The 26180-nt window shown below is 39.5% G+C and overlaps 1 protein-coding gene across 2 annotated transcripts in view; it reads right to left on the bottom strand.

The window, feature by feature from the left end:
• Positions 1-26180, bottom strand: part of DPYD (dihydropyrimidine dehydrogenase) — a 335322-nt gene that overhangs the window by 42711 nt on the left and 266431 nt on the right. For both annotated transcript variants that reach the window (XM_041483444.1, XM_041483445.1), the window contains 2 exons: positions 22006-22148; positions 3290-3469 (listed from right to left, as the gene is read on the bottom strand). In XM_041483444.1, the coding sequence (XP_041339378.1) occupies positions 3290-3469; positions 22006-22148 (323 nt within the window). The remainder of the gene's footprint in view (positions 1-3289; positions 3470-22005; positions 22149-26180) is intronic.

Raw genomic sequence — 26180 nt, 5'->3', positions numbered from 1 at the left:
AGTGCTATGGTGCTTCTGATATTTCAAGGGCTATAAATTATCAGAAGTATTAGTTTCATTAATGCAGAAGGATGAACAGATACTAATCAACATGAATTTCTTTTTCAGCCAAAGCATTTTATGTTTGCTATTTAACTGCTTGTTATATTACACTATTTAGCACAGTACTTTCAGTATTCTCTCTGTTTAGGAAGGAAATTATTGTGATAAATGTAACACCTCACAGTGATAACTGTTCAGTTCGTCATTTATCTGGTGACTGCATGGCAAGACAGCTTCAGTTTGAGGTTAGGAGTACCATTTAGAAGAAGGTATTTATCTTTTAGTTTACTCTGGTCATCAAATACTACAATATTTCATGACAAAACTTCACTGTGTCACTCTCCTGTGGTTAACACTCTGCAGTCAGCATCTGTTTGATGCTGAAACCAGGACAGACAATGAATTATAAAAAGAATAGTCCATCATGACATAAAAATACAGACATTAACATTCAATATTGCACTGTGAATCAAAACAGATACCATTATGAACATACTTATCTGGGAACAGAATGGCTCCTAAATCTGTAATTTATTTAAAACTGGTAGAGGCTCAATGAATTTGTACACAATCAGAAAGCAAATGGTTCTTGATGCTGGTGAAAATAATTCTCCTTTAGTTCCTTATTACTAAAATTTCAAATGTCTGAACTTCCTATCCCTGTGATTCTATTTGAAAATAATAGTAATCTTGTAACGAAAAGGAGGATGGTTCCTTGTATATTTTAAAATCTACTGCACCAAACCCACAACATATGAAAATCAGGAAATTCACTTTTTGTTGTTGTTTTTGAATGCAAATGTTCATCTGTATTTGCTGCTTAGCTTCTTAAGAGTCTTACTGAAGAAACTGCATTTCATCTCATGGTATATACCAACACAAATTTGGGCAGCTCCTTATGTTTCGATAAGGTAGGATTTTGACTGCCACATTTTAATTCATATGTAACATATACATTCCCACGCATTATTTTATCAATGAGAAAATATCAATAGGTTCTTTCCTCTGTTCCAAACAGAGAGCAAGAACATGCTTTTTAGTGAATTCATTTTAGAAAGAGACTCACAAACATGTTAATGACTTGCTGCCAAGCAAGTTAGATATTTGTGTTTGAATTGAGATGAAACTACAGTACTTAACTAAATTTACTAGGCACAAGTACATGAAATCCAATATTGATAATAATTTATGAAAGTAAGAATACTGATTCCTACAATACTGCAAACTTAGTTTATGATAACATAATTAGTTACACTAATAACACTGCTTAGGCACAGTCTTGCTAATTAGGATATTATAAATATTAATGATATCAAGTCTTTGTATTTGATTGCCCCTAGTAGGATCATTTATCACGGTATTTCCAGCTACCAAAGTTGTATTATTTTTCTTCCTTTTCCCTTGAATGTTCATTCCTGGACAAACAGCCATCCTGAGCTTATGCCTAGAATGTATCAATAGCTTATCAACAATGCAGCCTGCTTAACTTTAAATGCAATTATTTAGTAGGAATGTTACAATGGCATAATTCAGTGCTAATACGAATACACAATAAATTATAGTCTGTCTGTCTTTTAAACATCTAACAGAGCCAGCCACACAAGATTACACAGGGCTTTGTTTCTGTTCTTTTTCATGTGACCTGTTTCAAGTTAAGATTCCTTTGAATTACTAAATGCTTTCTTAAAGCATATTTTCATGCAACGTTTTTAAAGTTAATTATCAATGTAGTGACAAGCAAAGAAAGACTAAAAATTACAAATTTTTTTTCCTCATTCAAAAGGACAGGAGAAATGTCTTTGACAATGGTTGTCTGTTTAGTAAAATACAAAGGTAATGCAAAGACAGAACACTGAGTGCAGCTTGAAAGAAGAATTACAACAAATCTGTAACATGAGTTGGAAATACTGTGTAGGTTTCCACAGGTGTTAAAGAAAAGAAGTTTAGCTATAACCCTTTGAGCCTGGTTTAACTGCTTAACATAAGTAGATGAAAATGAAACTGCTTATATCTTGGTTTATTTTTAAGCAGTGTATTATCCAGAGCTTTAGGAATAGGATTGTCTTTCCTCCTTGAAGGTAATGTTATAATTTTCAGAGCTCCACAGAGAACAACAACAATATAGGAGTCTCTAATCTCCTGCTAAATCCAATTCCAGTCATCAGCAACGATAAGCTGAGATTTGGAGGCGTTTGACACTCCAAATCCTATTCTTTTGTAATTCTTTACTTTTTACAACATTTTCAACAGTCGTACATCAGATTTTTGGAAGGATAATCAATAGGCATGATGTATAACTGAAATCAGTCTTCAAAGTGATCCCCTCTAGTAACCAGAAACAAAAGCTTGGCCTCCCTGCTGTGCAGGTATTTTGCTCAGAGCAGGAGGCAGCCGGGCATCAGCAGGAAGCCAGTTACACCTCCCTGCTTCTCAGTATGGATCAGCAGGTGCCCTGGTGGAAGGGTGAGCTGGGCTGGGGCAGCTGCAACTCATTGCATCTGTCAAAAATCTCCAAAAATGCTTTTGTAGCAGGGAACCACTAGAGCAGAGAGCAAAGACAGTCCAGAGGTAAGGATTTCATGCCGACCATCATTTACATTCCCATTTCATCACAGACTTTCTAGGTTTAAATGATCTTGCAGAATTTATTAAATTGTCTGGTCTCACCTATCCTCACTTAGAACTTCCCTGTCTTGCAGAGTGTTTGGGCATCAGCACACATGAAAGACCATGAGATGCTCAGGTATGGTGACTGAAGGACCACTCCTACCTGATCTCACGTTCCAGCCAACAGCTGGTCTGTCCCAACTGGTCAGAGCCGGTGCAAGAGGGTTTTTGCATGTCTCCTGAATGTTGCACCCTGGCTAAAACACCCAGGAGCTTCTGGCACAATATTGGGATCAATCTGAAGTGAGTTGAGTTTCATTAAAACAAGCAGTTCAAGGACTTGTTCTAATGCATTTTTAATTTTACATCCTATAGTTTTTAAAGACATTATGTTATGAATCACGTGAAGAGATCATATTTATAGTAAAAATGTTAGCTTGTATCAAGTAATTTCAAGTTTGTCTTCTTAAGCTGCCTACATATTTGTTAATATTCAGAAGAAAAATGACTTGGTGACTAATTGTCACAGCAGCAGTGATTAATCAAGGTAAGTAGCAGAAACTGCATACAATGATTATGGAATTACATTCAAAGCAAAGACATAGTGTTACTATACAGGAATGGCAATAAAACAACATACCTTTCCCATCAGATCAGCAACTCTAGGTACTGGTTTTCCTTTCTGATGGCGCATGGTTGCAGGACTCTGTCCATTCCAGTCTTCAAGTTCCTCAATGCTTTTCAGGTAAAGAAGTGCTCGCAGTCCAGTGCAGTAGTCATCAATAACAGTGAAATCTTGATTTTGGATTGCACTGCATACCTATGAAACGCAAGTCAGTTATCAGCACCATCGTGGCAGAGAAGTATATGGAATTAGCAAATTCTTTGGATTTACTGGTGATCAGGTGACCCTTCCTGCAACCCCACTGGGAAAGAACTACAAGGATTCAGGATTATTGTCTGATTAATCCTTTGTCATGATGTCAGCACTGCAGTTCAGGAAAGAAAGGGGGCTCAATAACACCAGTTATGCCCAGATTTCCCAGCAGCAGCCCTTGGACAAGACCTGAGGGCTGTTCAGAGATAGACCTAGAAGCCCAGTCCCAGATGTGGCTGCTGGGGAGCTGCTGCTGAACACGCCAGCACTGGCAAACCACCACCTGTGCTCAGAGCTTTGCCTGCAGGCACTCAGTGGTACCCCCCAGCCTGCTCTGCTCAGGAAGCACAGGCATAACCAGTTAGGTCCCAGCCTAGCAAATCAGAGAACCACAGACTTGCTGAGATTGGAAAGCATCTCTTGAGATCCTGTTATTCAACCTCCAGCTTAGAGAAGGGTCAACTAGAGGAGTTTACCCAACACTGCATCCAGTCAGGATTTGAATATCTCCAACTACACATCTCTGGGGAACATGGTTCAGAGTTCGATCTCCCTTACAGCATTTTCCTTATATTTAAATGGAATTTCCTGTGTTTCAGTTTGTGTCCATTGTTTCTTGCCATGCCACTGGACAGCCCTGAGATGAATCTGGATCCAATGGAAGTGCCTCAGCAAACAGCACTCATTAAACTGACCTGTTGGTATGTGGTGAACATTGCCAGGCACAGAACAGAACAATCCCCTCCTGCCACTCAGGGAGGCCAGGCCACTTTATTTTAGATACTTTAGAAACATAAATGGCAATATAGCTTTATAAACATATAAAGCAGTGATCCCTGACCTGCAGAGCTTAACATGTACACACAAAACTACTGACCAGCAGAAAACAGTCTGACAATTTACATGGGTTCTTCTAGAGCATGTTGGGGATATCAGCTCAGGCTTAGACCCACAGAGATCCCCAACCACACTAACAACTGAATTAAAAAAATCCCCAACTGTTGTCTGAATACCTTCTCATTAGCTAAACTCTAATCAGCCATCAGTGACAAGGTGCAAGGTTGATTGAGTGCCATTAATTATCAGTCTCTGGAAATGCTCTGAAATTCCAGATGTGTCAGTGTTTTCAGCCTCTGATTCAGCTTTTATTGTAAAAGCTGAAAGGAATGCTCCTGATAATACCTTGACTCCCTGCAAACATAGTGAACACAACAATGGAATAGCCACCTACTTTAAAACATGAATTGGTGCACACAGACGTGCACAAACACATCCACACTCCTTCATTGTGGAAACACACTTCAGATCGTAATTGACATCAACACTTAAAAAGCCCAGGAAATATACTATTGTTTTCCCCATTTCAGAAATGACAATACAGCTTGAAGTCCTGAAGACAGGTACACATCACATTGGGAAATACCTCACACTACCACTGAACAAGAGAAAAAAACCCTATAAAATAAGCACAATAACTCTCTCTATGCAGTGCATTTACATTACAAAAAAAATCTGTTTCTCTGGAGAAACAGTGTGGGCATTAATTAGGTCTGTTATACCTTCCACAAGCTTCAAGTCTGTATTTTTTTTTTTATGGCAATTATAGAGAGCATCATAATTACTTCCCGTACAGGTTATTTAACTGCAAAACTCCACTGATGCTTTTTGTACAGCAAGGAATTCTCTGGGTTTTTTTTGTGCATGGGTAACACTTTTATTATCTACTCTTAAAAATACTTAAACTGTAAAAAAAAAAAAAAAAAAAGAAAAAAAGCAGTTAAAAGCCATGTCATGTCACTTGAAACAAGTTCAGACACTTTTGTCAAAATCCTGAAATATTTTGACAGGATGTATACACATGAGATACACCCGAGGATACCTGTAATAATCTTATAAATAAAGAGGCTTTTACTGTTTTCCAGCTTGTGGTGCAGTGTTATGAACTGCAATAATATAAAAATGCGTGGAAGATAATAACACACTAAGAGCTAACTATTTGTCTTCTCTGTGATTCTATATGCAATACACTATTTGTCTTCCCTGGAAAGCCAAGAAAGTTCCAGAACTCAAGGCAAAATGCAACTTTTAAGAAAAATGTAAATGTCTGCACTAAAGAAAAATGCTACATGACATGGAAAGGCTTAGAACAAAGAAGTGGCCTCAAACAATCCTCCTCTTCAGTAGAAACCTTATGACTGTGGTGCCCAATGGTGTGGATAATTAGCAAAAGACATGCCTTCCACTAATTTCACTGGGCTAAAAGCAAGTGCTTACATTTATGGGCCTTTCCTAGAACAGAGAGCTTCAAACATTAACACATACAAAACCAACTGCAATAGTTTTGCCATGTATTTGGCAAATTCCAAAATTCTGAGCTTATGTTGCACAAATCAAATGGTGAGATTTGTATTTTAGGTTTATAGTATCTTCCATCAGTCAATGTAGAAACCTTTGCTGCATTTTAAAAGGTGGTGAACAAAGGATAAAAGGTCGCCATGACCCATCAGCCATGACAATTCCTACACCACAGAGAGAGGTTTTTAGCATCATACCTGGCTGCCTCTGAATCACCAGTTTAAATGACACTGTGTCCTCTCTTCAGCACAGGAGAAGTGGCAATAGACCAGGTGAGACTCAAACTCAGGCATCCGGAAAAATCACAGAAGAACTGAACCAGCCCTTCCACAGCCCATTAACGCCCTGCTCTGCTCCAGCTGCTTCACTGGGAACAGGCACTGCCTTCCCTTGCACAGCTCAGTGCCGAGCCCGAGCCCCTCTGCTGCACTCCAGATATCGCTGTATCCAAAATGGTTGCTACCACCTCTCATTTAGTGTCTTAGTAAACCACCTGAGGGGGAGCTAAAGGTGAGAAGCGCTGTGTAAGGGCTGCTGTCCCTGCCTGGCACACGGATGGAGCAGCGGCAGGAACTGCAGCCAGCCCTGCCTGCCCAGCCCCTCTCCTCAGCATCAGGCTGGTACCCACCAAGCACGGCAGAATGTGCTTCCCTTCAGACCCTGAAGCAAAAACCCGAACAGCAGTGAGACTTTCCAAGTGAGAACACCCCGGTGCTGTGTTGTGCCAGAGCAGTGGTCCGTATCCCGTGGCCAACACAAGTCGCTCACGGACGAGTGCAGGAAGCAGAGCGCGCCTGGATCGCTGCTCGTGCGGTTTGTCAGCCCCGCTTCTGGCAAGCAGCACTGCTGGGACTTTGCACAGCAGGGATGGCACCTGCTTAATATCCCTTAATCCTGAATAATCCAAGTGGATCTGTTTAATGAGTAAATTAACGTTCAGCTGTTCACTGACCCAGCCTTTCACCTGAAACATTTAGGTAGAAAGTATCTTCTGTGGAAGATGAGAGACTGGCCCTGTGGAACATCCTATGGGACAGAGTGAAGTCCAGGTCACAACAAAGCTGTCAGCTCTACTGCTGACAAGTGCTGTCCTGCTGTCTTCCTTGTGTTGGTCTCTAGAAGCTGGACTAGCAGAGAAAGGTGCTACATTTTTCCTGTTTAGGAAGGTAACATGTAGTATTCATATTGCACTAATATGCAGGGAAATAAGTTTGCACAAGCTCGGTTTTACTGCATTGCCTGGCTCTGTCCCAGTAGTAGAACTGCTACAATTTAATTTTTAATGTGGTATCTCCTTCCTTTTCTCCCAGATCCAGAGTCCAATGGTTGCCCTTTATATCCCAAAAGAGACACCTAGGCCAACATGCAATGTATGGTCAATTATATTGTCATCTCAGTATTCTGAAATCTAAAACTGCTCAGCCTGCTGTAAGCAACTGTAAGTTACAATTTTAATCTATACAGACATGTCTAAGATACTAAAAGACATAATACCTGCTTTGCTGCTGGTAAACAGCCAAATTATCTCATTGGGGAACGGGGATGTGAAATGAATCGCAGGTTAAGGCTCTAAGTAAAACTGTTCTGCAAAATGCAATTATGGGAGAGGCACACAAAGATCCCTGCTGATGTTTTTCATAAGAAATGACCAGTCTGCTCTATTACTAAATAAACATAAAAAGTGAGTTTAACTTTGTCATGGGATCTAGACACATTACAACTCTTACTTGAGGAACTGGAGTAAATTGTAAGGAGATTATTATTGTGCAAAATAATTTTTATGCATTACAAGATTTTTATTGAACATTCACATGAGTCTGAAACGTTTAATTCATATATTTTGAAGAAAAGTTCACTGCTGGTGACAAGTACTTCTACATCAGTCACAAAACATTGTAAATGCCTTTGCTGTTAGCAGAATCATTACACAATAAAGAGATGCCAATTTCTGAAGTGTTTACAGAGGCAAATCCCCTGCACTGTTTATTGAGAGCTCTGTCTGTGTAAGACCTTTCAGTTTTGTTCATAGCCTCTGTTTCTAGAAGCAATGGGAAAAATACCCAGACATTAAGTTTTATTTGTTTCGCTCTCTACAAAAATGGAAGTGGTTCCTGTCCAAACTTTAGCATACCCTGAGGGACTGCATGAAAGACCTGTGCCATCCATGCAGAATTTGGACAGAGTGCCTGAGGCATTTCCAGCCAGTTCAACCAGTAAAGCAATTCCCCTTCAGTGCATCTTCCCTTTGGGAGATCTTGTAGAGGAGAAATATTTTTCTGTAACACTAGAAGAGGAAACGGTGAAGTCCTCTTCAGGCTGTGCAGTCTCTCTTACCCTGCAACCTTCAGTTTTTACATAAACTCATTATTATATGGCAAAATCCCAGCTGGACAGGTGATGATGGGGAAGATAGTGCCAAAAATGAGCCCTACTCCCTACCTGCATTATTTCTACTGCATCAATAGCTGGGATTTCAGCAGAGGCCACAGAGGAGATGCAGATCTAGACATGCTTGTGTCAGTTTTTCTCCACACTACTTTCATCCAACAAGAGGTATTGTGTATAATCTCATACACTGCTAGATCACCTCAAAAGACTGGAGCAGATCAGAGAATCTAGACTGCTCAATAATGTGCTGTTTTGCAAGAAGAGTGTAAGTATTCTTGGTGTGACAAAACCCGTGTGAACAAAAATCCTGTGGTGCTCCAATCTGAAATTGTTTCAAAGCACTCTTAGAAGGCTTTGCAAGTGAGGAATTTGTTCTGGGAGTCAATAGCTTGGAGAAAATTTTAATTTTTACACCCCTCTGAAATATATGTATCTCTCTTCAGGATATGGGTGTAAAATAATTGTCACTTTTATGAAAACAGAAGTATCAGTAAGGAGGCAGATGGGTGGCAGTGATACATGGTCTAGAAGTAAGAAGATTGATGGGTATATATTTGTATATATAAATGCAAATCACACAGCTTTACTGTTCTACCATATTAGTTTCCATTTGTTGTAGCTGTACAACATCAAAGCAGTGATGTCTTCGTATATTGCATTTAGTGGTAATGTACGGACTACCAAAAAAAAAGAAATCAAAGTGAGAGTTTCTAAGTAGTTTCCTGGCAATTGAGACAGCAGGCTCTTTCATCTGTGCTGTAACTGTGGCAGTGCATTGATTTAAACTCCTTCTGAGATCTCAAATGCTTTTATATTTGTAGGTCTCACTGGCTGCTTTTCTTTTTGCCTTTTTTCCCCTTCAAATGATGAAATTCTAGCATTTAGCAGAATGCCATCTTGCTTCACCAGAAGATGGAGACTAATTTCAGCTTTGGTTCTAAACTGTACAGGTTTTGTAAATAAAATAGCTCTCAAAATGTCATTAGATTAAGAAATTGGCCTTTGACTTCACAATTTCTAATATTCTGACCACAGCAAAGGGATAAACAACTATTATTCCTCTGAGATACCTGTGAGAGGGTTTACAATGCATTAATTATTGTGCTTTGCCATTAATTTGGTTGACTCTCTTTGAAAGATTTTTACTGGTATGCTCAAATGGTAAACTAAAGGTTTGCTATTTTATACGATATTATATTTTCAATTTTAGCATTAATCATCTTTCTATAAAAGTTTTTTCCCTATTAAAAATTCTTCCTGATAAGTATTGAAGACGTAAATTCACCTTCTTGTTGGAGAAACATTTAATGTATAGTTGAAGGCTACTGCTTTCTTGATTAGGCTCTACTGATTAGGATTCTTGTGAAAAAAACCTGAAGCTGTGAATGAATGCAAGATGGTTCAGGAAGGACTTTATTTGTGCCCACCTGTGTATCTATATGAATTGCCAACATTAAGAAGACTAATTTTATTGTAGAGGGCAGGAGCATTATGATAATCTGGGTGAGGCATAGACACAATTAAGGATTTATTCGCAAAAGCAACTAGCAAAAATTGACTTGACTAAAGGGAGATCTTTCTGGTCCACGCAATCTATAAGGACCAGCATAGCTCTTGCCCATGGAAATGAAAATGTGCATTTTCTAGCCCCTGTAAAATAATTTGGAGATCTGTGCCCAGATCTCCAAAGCAGAAAGCAGCAGACACTGCACAGGTTGTCTGACATAGTGCTCATAATGATGTGGTAAGAGCTGCAATGTGAGAGCATGCAGACAAATACCATCTCCTCTGAGAGGCATTTCTGTACGTACAACCTTCAGGACACCGACGTCTATGGAAAGGCTGCCTCTGCAACGATGGCTCCTCCTCCTCATGTCTCACTGAATACCGACTTACCAGAACATGAAATGTCTAGACTAAATGATCCTTTCTATCTAATTATTGGTTCTGCTAGAGGGTTGTAGGATTAAGAACATTAGGGGAAGTGGTTTATCAGACAATGTGTACAATCTCGAGAAAAAAGACTTGAGACTCTTTGTTTTAAAGAACAAATTTGTGAAAAGAAAAAGCTCCCAAAATATTGATATAGTACAGATGGAATGATTTGATTCACTCACATTAGCTGCTTAAATGACTCTAGAGATAGAGGTTAGCAGATGGGATGTTACTTAACAAGTCTTCAGAAACTGGATCGACGCAAAACTGAATTGGATGATAGCTGACAGCCTTTTTAAAACATTACAATTGAACTAAGATACATGAGCTAATGAACCACTATTTGTTTCATAGTCTAGTACAGCTTTCACAAAGCAGTTTGAGGAACGGAAATATTGCATCTATGAATTGTTTGAATTATGGGGAAAAAGCCCACCTAATCTTTTTTACTGAGTCCTAGACTTAAAGTCCTAATGAACAGAGGCCTTACTAGTGGCACTTTGAGGGATAACACACACAAGAAAGACTCCAAGATGCTAATAACTCCAGGCTCTGAAAAGCAGGCAACCATTCACAAAAGGCTTAAGAAATCTATATTAAAAAAACAACAACAACAAAAAAAAGGACTGGCTAGTCCTATGCCATGTGGGTCTCAGGAAGCCAGTAAAGTATTTCAGATATTTTGTTATACCTCAAGATATTTCATCAGACAACCTTGAGATAAATCGTCATTCTAATCCAAAGTACAGGCTAATGTAAGTAAATAATGCAGCTCAAAATTACTTAAAAGGAGAACAAGGTCTCCAACCTTCTTCTCCAACCATGCAAGACAAGCTTAGGGGATAAACACTGTATTTCCTGCAACAGCTTGGATCCTCTCTACACCAGGAAAACATAATGCTGACGTGGTGTCAAGCAGAGCTGAGCTGGCACTTTGGGAGCATCGAGGCAAGGACTGCAGGTATGGAAATACGGATGCAGCAGCTGGGCAGCAGGAAGAGCCCCACAGCTCTGTGTGCTGAAGCCACAGCAGCCTCCTGACAGGCTTACAGAGAAGCTTCCCCAGCACCAAAGGGATGGCTACTCTTCCTGGCAGAGAGACCTCAAAGTACCTGATTTTTGGGGCTGCAAGACATCTTGTTCATGTACTGCACTCCAGCAATCCTGGGGAGTTGTGAGTGGCCAACAATGAAGGAGGAGAAAAAAGCTGAGAATCCATTAGGCACTTATCAGATGAGAGCACGGCAGGAGATAAGAGCACTATAAGGGATCCTTTAGGAATGTTATCCAATGCATTAATTCCTAGCCTACTCAAACCTATTTTCCCTCCCTTTAAGTTCTCCAATGCCAATTAATGTATCTTCGATCTAAATAGCTAAACTGGGTGTTTGGGAGTGGGAAACTGGTACTTATCAAGGGACCCTGAACGATACAATTTCCTATCCCATGTCTTTGAGAGGGGAAATGCAGAATAAATCAAGAATTTTTAGAAGGCTCCCTGAGGTAACTGTGGGTTTTTTCCCTGTCAACCACCCCTAGAGGAATGGTTGTATTTCCTTATCTTACTAAAGTATTCTGTCAGTTCTTGGAACTACAAAGTGAACCTTTATGCAGTAGGTGGGCACACACACTGATAAAAGTGCTGATCATGATCATCTTTCCTAGAGAAAACAAATATGATTCCACATGCCTTAAGCATTGAGGAGTCTGGGAAACAGCTTCATAATCAGCCATGTATAGCAAATTGTATCGTTGTACTGCAGATCTACAAAATGAATGATAGCTTTGGAAGCAGATGAACTAACTCCCCTGTGTAAACAGTCCAATCACATATAGAGGTTCCACAACCATCTCTGAATACATGCTGAATATCACACCATATTTCATTTATTAACACCCAAAGGTCTTGCCTCTGTCTTATAAGTACTGTTCTGGAAAATGAAATCATTCAGCTCTCCCAGTGGTTCTGCAGCTACTGGGGCAGCATCACCACTTGTGTCAGGTAGATGTGGATTTGTTTGACTCATTTTCACAAGCCATAACCTACAACTCCAAAGAAATTTCTATAGCAGGTACCAATTAAGTTACTCAGATCTGGTAGTTTGATGATAAAAGTAATCAAGAATTACACAGCAGTTGCAGTGTTTTTAAGTTTTTGTTTTCTGAGAGCAAGCCAACACGAACACCATCATCTCTAGAACTAACTTGGTCTGTTATCCCATTTTTGGAAAGGTGCATTTGTCAGAGATGAGCACAGTGCTAGGAAAGCACCCTTTTCAGAAAAGAATGCTGTTCGGAAAATCATGTGGAAAAGAGTTTCAGAATTACCAATATGTGCTGTTTGACAACATGGAATGCAATGGCTACATTTAACTTGAAAATGTCTGTTTTGCAATCCAAGTTAATTGGAATGAAAAGGTCAAAACCAAAATATGTTGCAAAAAGATTGAAACAGATTTGATTCACCCAAATAATATTTTTGTCTTTAAATGTGTTAATTCCACACGTTTTTAGAATTTTGATTATCAGTCTAAACTGGAAAAGTTTTCCATGCTTAAACTTCCCTGTGAAAGAATAACTATTTCCTCATCACTGGCAAGAGTCAGTCTCATTAATGCCTAACAGATCCAGAGTAGACCTTCAGTGCTCATCCCAGGACACTGAACCAGACACAGCAGGAACTTAAGATCTATTCTGATTAAATGAAATTTGTCAATGAAAAACAGTTCCCTCAAAGAAATTTTCAACAAATTCTAATGAGAACCATCTACTGAGGAACATCATCCTGTGACCAGAATTTTGAACGCTGCAGACCTCTCAAAATCGAACAGAAAAGCAATTTTTCTATCTTGGAACCTCAATTCAGTCCTGCAATGATTAACCCCTCATCCTTGTGAGTCTTCCCCTCTAGTACTCTCACATTATATTTCAGCTAAAATTACTTTCATCCTCTATCAGCTTGCCTGTACGAATTTGTGCAGCAGCTGCTGTGTCCACTGAAGAGTGAGATTCATGTGAACAAAATAGTTCTGACCCTGCGAATCCTTCGTGTCGGAGATAAAAACCCACTTCCACATTTCCTTAGGGATTGTTTTACCTATCTCCATCCAAACAAGAAATATCAGCAAGAAAAGCAGCAACATAACTGATGATATTGGAGGAAGTTAAGCCCTTTCTTAAGTGTACTGCCAGCTTCTAAAATGACAGTTTAGAAAAACACTGCTTTCCCTGTTTCTTTTGTTCTAATTGCATGGATAAAAGAACCCCTCATCAGTCAGATCAAGCTGTGTCAGGGGGCTTGTGCTGTAACAGGAAAAAAATTATTGCTCCCTCCTTCCTGGGCAGAAAACCCATTTTTCTACCACTGAGAAAAGAGAAAGATCAGTGACCAAAGTGCAGCTAGCCCAGCACCAAGCCCCAGCTGCGCTGTACCGCAGTGCATTCCTGTGCCAGTGTGGGCTCCAGGACCATGCCTTCCCTGAGCACAACCTCTTCCACTGCTTGCTTCCCCTTTTTTCCTTTCACTGCCAGGTATAGCCTCTGCCTGAAAGATCAACAAAGCTTCTATGATATAAAAAGGAAAATTTCTTAAATGTGTTTTCTTTGTATGACTGACAGTGTTTCCAAGAACTTCTCTGGTGACAGAGCTTTGCAATACCGAATGTTTTGTGTTCTCCCTTTTTGGAAAACAAGCCCCCTGCAGTTACAACACATATAACATTAAAAAACCCACCCCCCACAAAAACAACCCCACAGGAATTTTCCTAAGTCATTATTGGGGATGGCAGAAAGGAATAAAGAAACAGCATTTTCCACTGTGCTTATCTTGCCTTGTATTTATTTTCAATATCCAACAAGGAGCTGAGTACAGTTTCAGATTCAATTTCCAGTCACCTCCACATGTACTCAAGGGAACACAATCTACAACAGAGCTAGCTGTATGTCTGAAAGCAACCTGAGCTGAGTAAAACAACTTGCCTATAATTCGGTTAATCAACAATTAACCAAGCCTCTTGTGAAGAGTCATCTCCATGTTGCATTTACTTTGTAAACTTTAAACAAAACTCACTCAGTGTCAATTCACACCATGTGCTTCATCCACATGGAGAACAGCTCTGTGCTTGCTCATGCAAGAGAGCAGCAGCACGAGTCCACATCAATAGTGTGAATCCACATTAAAAATAGGTGCAGCAATACTGGGCTTTCAAAGGATAAGGAATATTGTGGATCCTTGGGAGAGATGGAGAAAAACATATTGCCATAGCAATTATTCTTCCCATCCCCTCAATTCTGAAAGTCCCTGTGTCGCCAGACCCAGAGAAGCAGGGTAGACAGCCAGGCAGGGCAGGAAAGGGGAGCAGCCCCACTGTCCCCAGGAGAAAAATCCCCTGCAGAGGTTGGGAGTCACTGCTGTAGGACAGCATTTGAACTGACGCTCAATTGAGACCTAATTGTTAGTAAATAATTACTACCATACAGTGATAGTTGAAACTACTTTGCATGAGAATTCATTATGAGAATGACAAATAGCAATTGTTACAGAATGAGCTTTAATTCATTCTTACAAATTTATGAAATAACAATCCTATCTATGCAGACTTCATTTGCTAGCTGGTGAAATGAGCAGAAATAAAGGAAAACTAATAGATAATTCCCCATAGCAGCTCCAAATGTAGAACTAATGCAAAACTGTACAAAATAAAAGGCATTATTAGTGTTGAATTTAGTCTGTAACTTTACAATGTGATTTGAATATTGTAATTTTTCCTAAAAAGTGGCAAAACAATACGTAAGAATCAGTAATGAAAACCTGTTCTAACTTGATGGTTTACTACTAAATGAAAAAAAACTTTATAGATTGGATTTGTTTAACAAATTCTGATTTCCTTTAAAAGAAATTCTCACAGAAGAGTCTCACTATCAATTAGCAATTTCTCTCCCAGTCGTCTGTAAAGGAGCAAGTGTAGCAGTCCACTAATTACTTTTTGTTTTATTAGCAAAGACAGACAGTTGAGAACAAGTTGGATTTCTGTAATTAGCACTGGGCTAGGAAAAAGCCAGAAAATAATGAAATGTTTTCAGAAGTGAATGCTTGGGTATGTCTGTCCCAACTCTTTTCTCTCTTTCACATTCATTTTACCTAGGATTTTATGTTGACATGTTCAAACAGCACTTTGTTCCCTCTTTTGTTTCTGCATGTACTGCAAATTTCATCTCTGCAGAGAAGGGCCACACCATTCAGTGCTGTATCCATTGAAGACTTTTCTCAGTGCGTGGCTCTGTGAGCAGTGGAGCTAATGATATCTGGCTTCCAGCAGCTCTGTGTCTCCTGGTTGGGTTCTCTGACGTCTAATAAGGTGTGACTGCCAATTAAAGCCTTTCCTGTGGCTGACACAGTGCTGTCCCATGCGGGTTCTCAGAGGTCTAATAAAGGTGAGCTCATAGTGTGCTTGTGCTTACAGTGAAGGAATGCAGCTACTCTCTCTCCTCTGCCTTTTCTGTTTCTCAAAATTTGTTACAGTAATACACTCTCCGTTCTGGCAAATTTCAGTGAAAATGGCCACAAAAGCTCAAATGTGATAGAAGATACTCAAATGGATGTACAAATACCTATCAAGTTTCTTTGGAAATACAGTCTAAATACTGCCCTTTCTACAGGAGACTACACTTATCTCAACCAAAGGACTTACATCTGAAAAGTGGTTTTGCCTTAAGTGGCATTTTTCTTCTTAAAAATCTTGGTGGGTCTAAAGTACCATCCCTTAAATCTTGTCTCATATCATTTTGGTAGCCTGGCACTGCATTCAGCAACCTATTCTTCCCTCATTAATTTTAATCATAAGAGAAAAATTAGGTCTAGCACCCCAACTTCTCTGTGTCATGGACAGCTTTGTACAGAAAGGTTTTGTTCTTCTACTCCTAAAGCCACAGCCTGTGTCAGAAAGCTCACAGTGTCCAGCTGGTGCCCAAGTGTTCTTGGGCTGGAGCACTCTCTGCCTGGCACAGAGCAAAGCCTGCAGCCTGTGCTCCCTCCATGTGCTGGGGGAAGGACAGGCAGCCGGCAGAGGAAGGGTGGGCTCTTTGGGACTCCAGGCAGGAGAAGCACAGCCTTGCTCTGCCACACCGATGGCACTCTGTGGCTGCCTGAGACTTGCAGCAATCTACTCCACTTCATTCTCCTCATGCAGGGCTGAGACAAAGGACTCTTTGTCTGCATTCAAAATCATGGCTATTCATTGCAAGACAAAGTATTTTTTTCCCCAATGGTTATCAGCAGAAACTTAACCTGGAATTTCAAAACACAGGGCCAGCTCCCTCACTCCCCTGCTCTGCACTCCATGATTTGAATGTCTTTTAGTTCTTCACTCTGTATTAAATGGCACGAATAGTAATTCCAGGCAGAGAGTTTTTTGGCCTGATCTAATCCTCACTTAACTAAAGTATCAGAGTCTTCACTGACTTCAACAGACACTGACATGGACTGAAAAGAAGAGTAATGAAGTGCATGGAGAACCAGATCTCTACTTTGCAGTTCTGTAGCCATAAAAAAATTATAGAGTTTCTTACAGGGTTTCACATTTGCACAAATACAATAAAAATACTGTCTCATAGATCAAGGCCCATGATTTTGTGATGGAAAAGCCTGTTTATTCACACAAAAAGGGCCATCCTGCTGCTATAAAAATCTCTTAGCTAAATGCTTCAGTGAAAAGGCTGCTGAAGAAAAAAATAATCAAATTGTCCTGAATCCTTTGAGACTTTTGTTCCAAAGAGGTACCAACAAGAAGGCTTGTTGAAAATATTAAAAATCCACAAGCAGTCTCACAAAAACCACTGTGTTTCATGTTGGAGGGAGTTTATCTTACAGAGGCAAACTCATCGCTAATGCTTTCCTGTCATGGGCTGGCCCATTTCCAGAATGGTTTTGTTCTTCCTCAGATCCCTGAGGTCCCACCCACAGGTGGTGCTGGGCAGGAGGGAAGGGCCCAGGGCAGATCCAGCTCATGGCAGCTCTGCCAGCGGTGGGGACACTCTCCCACCTTCCTCCCTTGCCTGAGAGATGAGGAGGGGCACGGGGCAAGGCCTGGAGGCAGCAGGTGCACATGGGCTGGACACAACACGGTGAGGACAAGAGCACAGCACCCACAGGAACAGCCCTGCCAGGCACTGCATCCCAGCCGGGACAACAGGGGGATGAGGGAGGATGAAGGTGGATCCAAAAAAGGGCTCAGGGCAAAGCCACAGGCTGTCCCACTGAGAAGCAGCATTCCATGGGTGGCTTTTAAATCATTGCTGGGTTTTAAATCATTGCTTACAGACATCCCTGTCTGCAACAGAGGACATGTGTGACCTCCATACTTTGTGAGAAAAAACGTTTATTTGAAAAGGAATCCATATTTGTTACATGAAAATGACCAATATTCCAGGTGAACAAAGTATTCCATACCAGAATATAATGCTGAAAGGTTCTACCACGAAGCAAGTATACTTCAGAAAGCACCCCTTTGTTCTACCTCTTTTTTTTAGTTACATCTGCTAGAAATAATGACTACAGAATCTCTTTCAACAAAAGGTCATTTATGTCAATGGACAGAACACAGAGGATCAGATCACCTGCTGTAATTGCAAATTAATGCTCTACTGCTAATGCATTAACTACACAATATTGATCTACAATTGAATCATACAGGCTACTGTGAAGTGATTTTTACTTTAATATTTTTATGCTTTTATTGCTTTTTCCATAATGCATTTTCTCTTTCCCCTGGAATTTTCTATAATTGTTTCCCATTTTAATTTCCTGCAGCAAGATGACTTTAAAAAATGTATGTCTCTTTCAAAACTTAGCAAAAAATCTAACAAACTATCAGTGTAACATGGTAAATCTCAAATATTTTTGCAAAACATGCAAAAATTTTGGATATACATCTAATTTTGATAAAATGGGGCTTTAAAAAAAGCTTACTTAAATTACAAATAAAATACCTCAGCCTGACTGGAAAATTGTAATAATGACATGTATCACAGAAAGGTGCTTTCTAGACATTTCTGGAGTTCCTGGTATACAATGAGTGCAGAAAAGTCCCCATATTAATTTTTTTTTTAATTTTTTTTTTTAACTTTCATACCTGTACTGAAAAGGGGATGGTAGATTCAGGTATGTTAAAAACCTATGGTTCTATGGAATCAGCTGAAGAATGACTGAAGTGTTTCAGCATCTTTAAAGAGCAATTAAAACCCAAGTGGGGTCTTTTTGCAAGTGTTTCTGAAGTCCATGAAGTGGAAGAATGCTCTGTTGAACTGCTGTCTAAAATCTTCAGCCCAGCTAATACTGACTACAATAACCTAGTTTGTTTTCCATAGCTGCTGCAAAATTCCTTACATCCAAACCTTTTTGTGAACAATAAGATGTTGTCCTCCATCTTCTAAAGGAGGGGATAGAACATATTTTGATTACTGAAACTCCCTCCCCACACCATTTCCTAATATACCTGCTTAATACCACTTGAGGTGGTTATGGCATACAGCAAAATATGGCTTACCACCTGACTCCTGACTTGCATTCCTGTGTATGATGATTTTGCAAATGGGAAATAAATCCCCGTGTTTTAAAAACAAAAGCAATTGGAAAAAATAATGGAGAACTGATTGCAGGTGAAATATCTGAAGAGGAAAACCTGATCTTGCTTTTAATGGAAGAACATTTATTATTCATAAACCTATCCTCTAACAGATATGCTACATTGCAATTAAATCAACTCACACAAAGCCTCCTCATTATCCTAGGCCACGAATGTCCTGCTGCCGTGGCAGAGAAGACACAGGACCTGTTGGGACACAAGGAAGGGATGCCCGGTGGCCAAGCAAGTGCTGCTGTCCCAGGCTCTCAGGCTGGGCTCCATGGATAGATCAGTACAGCCTGAGCTACGCTGCAGCAGGGGACCATGTGCAATGCTGGATGCTCTGGCAGTCCCTACCCTTCCCAAGCACTGCTGGCTGACAGGGTGCTGAGAACAGTGACACAGCCCAGTTTTAAGCCCCCCCATGCCTCTTTGGCACAGCTGAGCACAGAGGCTGCTCCATCACTACCAAACCCCAGGCTGCTTGCTTCCTGCCTCTGCATCAGTCACAAGGCATCCTTGTGGCTTTGGAAATGTGAAGTCAGATCACAAAATGTGCAGTGGTGTGTCAGTCTGAGTGTCTCTTCAGAACCACCTCCAACAGTATCTAAAGCAGATACTTTAGATAAGGCTATCACACACATACAAAATTCCCCCAGTACAGTCCCACCTTCTACCTGCTTAACTCAGGGACATGCTATGCAGTGAATCCTAAATACTGAATCATTCAGTAGATCGCTTTATTTGATGTTATCTATAAATTCTGTACTCACTCTGTATGTCAGTACTGAGAAAACAGAAGTGAATGTCAAAGCTGTAGGCAGCCGAGGTTGTGGCTGCTGAAGGAGCAAGTCGGGCATTTGATACCAAGGACATGTGTGAGATTGGGATTCAGGGAAAAGATTATTAGCTGGCTACTTTTATGACCTTGTTTAGAAGGAAAACAATGGAAATGATCCTCATAATCCTAATTACAGTCCAAAGACAACCTGTGAAGATGAGGCTGTCTTTTTCTATTACAATGTATCTCATCTGAGAAGCCAATACTTTGCAGTCTAGTCCCAGTAAGTGCATTTCTTTAACGACTTTCTATAGAGATTACTCATTTCCTTCTCCTTTCCATCTGTCCTTCCCATCGTGAGGGAAAGACTTATGGCCTCTATTCACAATCTAGCATGAAGCTTACTAAAGACTTATTTTAAAATGGATGCAATTGAACTAGTTCAGATCCTTACCTACTTTAGAATTTATTTATCTGAGATTAGTTTAAACTACTTCCCTACTTTAGTGAAGCAGAAATAAATCACTCAAACTGAGAATATTTTTGATCCAGAGGAGTTTAAAATCAGTTCTAGAGATGACTTAAGTTAAACTGGTGAAACCTAAGGACAAAATGAGAGTTTTTTCAGCATCTCTGAGAAAAATTTATTGAAAAGAGAAATTGTTCTGCACAGGGCAAAAGATCTATATAGATCCAAGTAATTTGTGGAAGCCAGTTTCAGAGAATTTGATTACTACTACAAAGAAAACAATAATTAATGTCTTGTAAATCAAATAGTCTTTCTATCCAGCACTGACTGGGATGTCTGCATGAAATTATATTTCAGAATTTCCCATTACCACTGGGACAAACCAACAGAAAAATAAAAGAAAAAAACACAAAACAGCTACACAATCTATATAAAATAGAAGTGCAAAAGGGACATTAAACTCCTTGATTTTTAGTCATCCAGAAACAGATACAGCAGACATAGAACAGAAAATCATTTCTTTCTGTGTAGTTCAGATCATGCAACATTGCTGCAGACAGAGCCATTGAAAGTGCAACTCTATTAGCAATAACAAATGAAATACATCTAGAGCACTAAAAACAATCCTTGCCAATCCTAGGGTTTTTTTGTAGACAAACACTGCCCGGCAATTTGCACCATTACTTAATATTTATATGGAAGAAGCTCTCAGACAAAAGGCCAATCTCGTATCTGCCCATGAAAAAGAAAAGTTTGAATCATTTAAATACAACTGAAAAAAAAAAGGAAATGGTATTAATAAATCCAAGGAACATATCAAGTCTATAAAAAAGGAACAGCCTTCTGCTTCAGCTCCCAGAGATGCTAACTTTGATGTGCACTAAAAAAATCAACCAAACCAAAATATTGAGCTGGCTTTTTTTTTTTTTTTTTGGTGAAACAGCAAACAAATGACTAATCGCAGCAGTCACTGTAGCTGTGTAAAAAGGATGGTCACACTGAATCTAATTTCAATGTCAAAGTGAATTGTGGGAATGAAACCACTCTAGTCATCCCATGGAGTGACACAAAGCCGATATTCACAGGATCCACAGCTGCTGTTGTCTATGGTGGGATCCACAGATAAAGGGGAGGAACATCTACCAGAATGTAACAATACACAATGGAACAATGTCACATAAAGACCACCTGCTCCTCAGCCAGTCTAACATGCATGCTGCAATGGTGCCCTGACATGCCTGGCAGAGAGGCAAGGGGCTGATTTTCGGCCAGTTTCCTGATGCCTGTAATATGAGGCCACCAAGACTTCCTTCCATGACAGAGACTAACCAACCATGCCAGTGTGGCCAGCAGCTCCAACCAACCCTCAGGCAATGCAAACAGCCTGACTGCTGAATGCAGCGGACACCTCACTCCAGTGCAACGCCAGCACCTCCTGTTCCAATGAACATCCCTAAGGGACACAGATGCCTGCATAAACAAAAGTCACTTTAAACTGGCTCCCTGCAAGACCAACGTAGTACTCTTTGGAAGCCCTCTCACTTTGAGAAGGCTCTTTGCAGAAAAGAAAAACTGAGACTACAGGAAGAACAGATAGGTCGAGCTAAACTCTGTGTCAACCCTCTTTGTATGACAAGGGAGAGAGATGTTTAAATTGTTAAATAATTTAAACCAGAGATAATAAGTACTAACAAACTCATGGTTAGCTGTTTCCCAGATTGGTATTGGAACACTCAAAGTTTTCTTCTGGCAGCTCCTCCTCCACTTCCATGTGAAATGAATGTCTCTTAGCAAGCAGCATGAAGTGAAAAACATGAAAATTATTTTCAATGGTAGAAACTCCACACTATCTAAATGTTTGAAAGGAAGACACATTATGATCTTAATCACAGTTACTTGAACATTAACATTTTAAAGAAAGAAGCGGTACCTGTAAGACAGAAGCCCCACTGTGCAGAAACTGAAGCCCAGTCTCAGCAGAATCGATGCCTCCAGTTGCCAAGATGGGAAATCCCGGGAGAGCACGGGCGATGGCGGACACCGCGCGGAGGGCGATGGGCCGGATAGCATTTCCTGCAGAAAGCCAGACACCGGGTCAGCAACACCCCAGCTGGCCCTGATGGAACTTGCACATCCCTCAAGGTACAGCAACACCAGCAGCTAACACCGAACTCTGAGGCGCAGAGGTTATATTCATTTATAAACTGGCACCAAGTGGGTTGCAAGTGGTATCAACACTTGTACAGCAATTTATGCATCCAGCTGGAAATCAGAAAATGGCAGAAACATTCGGATAAACAATGCAAAGCTAGCTTGACCATTTTGGCTGATGCTTAAAACAAAGTCTAACAACGTCTGAGACAGAAAGCAATACTTTACCATACAGTACACTTTGTATGGTTCTACATAAAGAATCAGGTTGATTTTTTGAACCTAAATGCTGTCCAACTAATAGCAAACATCTCATTTACTTATGTTCAACTAAAAATTGTTTAAAAGTGCCATTTCACTGCACTTGACATTTAATATTTTATTTGTTTCCCCTTCTGCATGTCTGTAGATTAAGAAAATTCTTTAAGTAAGCCCCCTCTAACAATTAATATGATAGTCAAATTCTCAAAAGAATGAAGTATATTCATTTATGACAGTATCTCCAAAACTGGAGCTCATATTTCAAATGGTACACAGAGGTTGAGTCAGACAACCCCCTGCTATATTTAGAGGATTATGAATAAACTCTTAATACACTGTGTCTGCAATGCATCTGTTTTGACTACATTCTCCTGATGGTATGCAAGTATTAAAAAAAATGCCTACAGATGCTGCTCATTAAATGAGGGACAGCATAGATAGATGACACTTGCAGTTATTTTTTAGGCTAGTTGGGATTCTCTAGATATCCCCCACGATATTAAAATTTCTACTTAATTTAGAGAAGCTTTAGGATAACTTGATACCATCGTAGGGCAACAACAGTGTAAGAGAGGACACATCACTCCCACAGGACCTGTACGGCTGCGGCTGTCAGGCAGTTTTTTTCCCCCTCAGTACTACATGAGGTAACAGCAAATAAACTTTATGCACATGAAAGGGACAGCCTAACCCAAGAGGCACTATCGATATGTTTTCAGGAAAACTAGAGCCTGACAGATAAAAATGTGAAATCTCACCAAAACTGCTTTAAAGAATCTCAGATCCCAAAAGAATAGATCATAGAAAGAATCTAGAGTTGAGCAGAAACTTTCCCTAGGACACTAGGGATTATTTCCCATTGTTTGGGCTGGATGGATTGTAATGTGTTTGAAAGGAACCGAACAATTCTTTAAAAGAGGATGACTGCTAAGTGTCCAAAGAGCAAATATTATGACATAATTAATGGTCCAGTCTTAGAGATATGCTTGAGGAAAAAAAAAATATGGAAACCACGCTGTTTGCTCTGACAGATTTACAAATAAAGTCTTTTGGAAGGTATACAGGCCAAAACATACACTACAAAGCCAAAACCACTGAAAGTAATCTCATCAAAAACAGTAGTTCAGGAAATTCTTCAAATATTCAGTTTTTGAAATTGAAGCTAGAAGTAAGCATCAGATTTGCTACACTGCTTTCAGGCTAACACAGCTCCAGGATCTGAGTGTGAAGAGGTAGCTGTTTTTTAGAAAGGTGAATGAATACAGAGACTCATAACTCTGAAATCATGTGGCTACAGGGAAATTTCTTCCCAATCTTCTTTGAGGCATGAAGGTTTATATACTTCTAACCCCAATATAACTCTTAAGAGTTTGCTTTCAATGGGTTTTAAAGGCTTGTAGACCCTTGGCCTTAGAGATATTTTGTAGTAAAGAGTTCCATAAGAAAATATTTCCAGAATATAATTAGCCCCCTTCTCACTTAAATGACTGTTTCTGTACAGTGGTCAGTCCAGGAAAAGGACCAAATGACAGCTTATTTAAGGTTTCAGCACAATAGGTAATCAGAAAGGCTTTCATCCAGCCCAAAGAAATCAAGCATGTGATTCAATGAAGTCGAGCAGAATTAGCAATGAGACTTAGATTTTATTATGGAAGATAGGTACTTCTTAGTACTAGCTGAATTTGATATTCATAATATGAGTTATTACTTACTTTGGTGATTAGTAAATTAGTGATAAATTGGTATGATTGCAAAAGTATTCCATTCATTTATAATTCACCCAAATGAATTTAAAAACATTTCAGAAGTGCTTCTGATGAGAGTAAATAAATGGATGTAATGACAATCAGAGGGATCACTAAGGTCTCACCATTTATCTGAGCATTTTTTAAATTAGTCTGCTCATATGGAACAAGCACAACATAAGCTGAAGCCATTCTCCCTTACATTTTTTCAACAGTTCAGAAGCTTCCTCCCCTGTAGCAAAAGCTGCTGGGCTGAAATACAATGTGATTTGCTTGTGATAGAGATCCTACTGCCTAATGAAATGGTGAAAAACCTACCAGATTAAAGAAAAAACCAATGCAAACAATAGAAACAATAGTAATGCCAAACTATTAAAAAGGAAAGCAAATTTAAAAAAAAAAAAAAAGGGAAATGAACACTCAATTTGACTAACAATCTCTATTTTCCTGCATTCTCATACAAGTACATAGGAAGGTAATAAATTCCATTACAGAGATTTGTGGAGAAGGAGTTTTTAAAAGGTTGAAATAAAGGAGATTTAATGCCAACTTTTAAAAGATCTGTAAGTAGTAGTGGGAATTTGCAGAACATTTTCTGATAAATCCAATGGTATTTAAGAAGCTGAGATCCAAATCCAGCATGCATTTGAAAGACAGCTCACATACTAAAAGATAAGCATCTACCACATACTTTGACACGTTGGGATCTGTAATTCCACTAGTTAAGCACCCGTAGCTGAGGAAACTGCTGATATGGTACTCTCCTGATAGAAGTGCTACAGCTGCTACCAGATGCTAGATGTGGCTATCATTTACCTTGCTGCAAAATAATGAGATTTAATAAACAAAGTCCATTTATCAAGACCTCAGGCAGGCGAGTGAGATATAAAAATGAAAGACAGAAAAATACCTCATGGAGATGACATGCTACTCTATGTTGAAAGCTACTCTTTCAGGTCTCATTAATTATGGAACAAATATTTGCTATTATGGGAAGACATGAACAATGAAATAATTTCAAGATGTGAAAGTCCCTGACTTTTTTCTTGCCTTAAAACAAAGAGCTTTGGCTTTCTCTATTACTTTATTTTATTTATTAAAAATAAGACTTTTCAGACTACCAGTGAAGGAAATCCAATCGTGAAAGCACAACATGAGGGAGAAGCAGAACATACATCAAGCAAATCTCTCTCCCTCATCAGTACAGGTAGGCAGAACTGCTCTTGTCCACTGAGGATAGCAGGCTGATGACAAACTGATGAAAGATAATATACCTGCTTATTTGTTTGTTTTTCCTTAGCAAGTAAAACACCCTTTACCAATGCTAGAAGACACATGTTTTATTATGACTTTATAAGCACTAGGAGTCCTGAGAGGACTTGATCCTGTCAAATACCAAAAGTGTTCACTAGATTGAGTCTTGAGAGTCAAACTTTCTTCAAGAAGCCTGGTGTTAAGTTTCAAACAACCCAGTAGCTTTGGGAATTCCTAGCAGAAACAATTCAGATCTTCTGATCCCAGTGATCCACCAATGGGAGAAAAATAATTTCAGACGTCTTGAACATTGGGCTACATTCTCAATATATTGGACCAATTTGGTAGTTTAAAGTTTTAGATGCATATTAAAGTTTTCAATGCAATGAGGTAGCTCTAATAAGGCCTTTAAGTAAAGATGATCCCGGTCCATTAAAAAACAGCCAACAGAGTAAATTCAGACTGGTACTACTGAGACTGAGTCTTGAGACAGTCTCAGTGGTCTTTATCAAACTCTCTATGAACAAGAGAAACAGATTTTAAAGGAAAACAAACTTTCCTATCTTTGGATAGTATATCAACCCAAACCAAATATTTGTTTCTATGGATACTAGATGGAATAAAAATGAATTTGGGTCAATTCTCCCCACTCTGTGCATTCTCGGGTATTTTTTAATTTGTATTATATTATATT

This window comes from Pyrgilauda ruficollis, unplaced genomic scaffold (genome assembly GCF_017590135.1).
Source record: "Pyrgilauda ruficollis isolate IOZ18807 unplaced genomic scaffold, ASM1759013v1 scaffold6, whole genome shotgun sequence".
NCBI lineage: Eukaryota > Metazoa > Chordata > Aves > Passeriformes > Passeridae > Pyrgilauda > Pyrgilauda ruficollis.
Note: the sequence above shows the minus strand (reverse complement) of the source record. Positions and strands in the feature narration are given on the sequence as shown.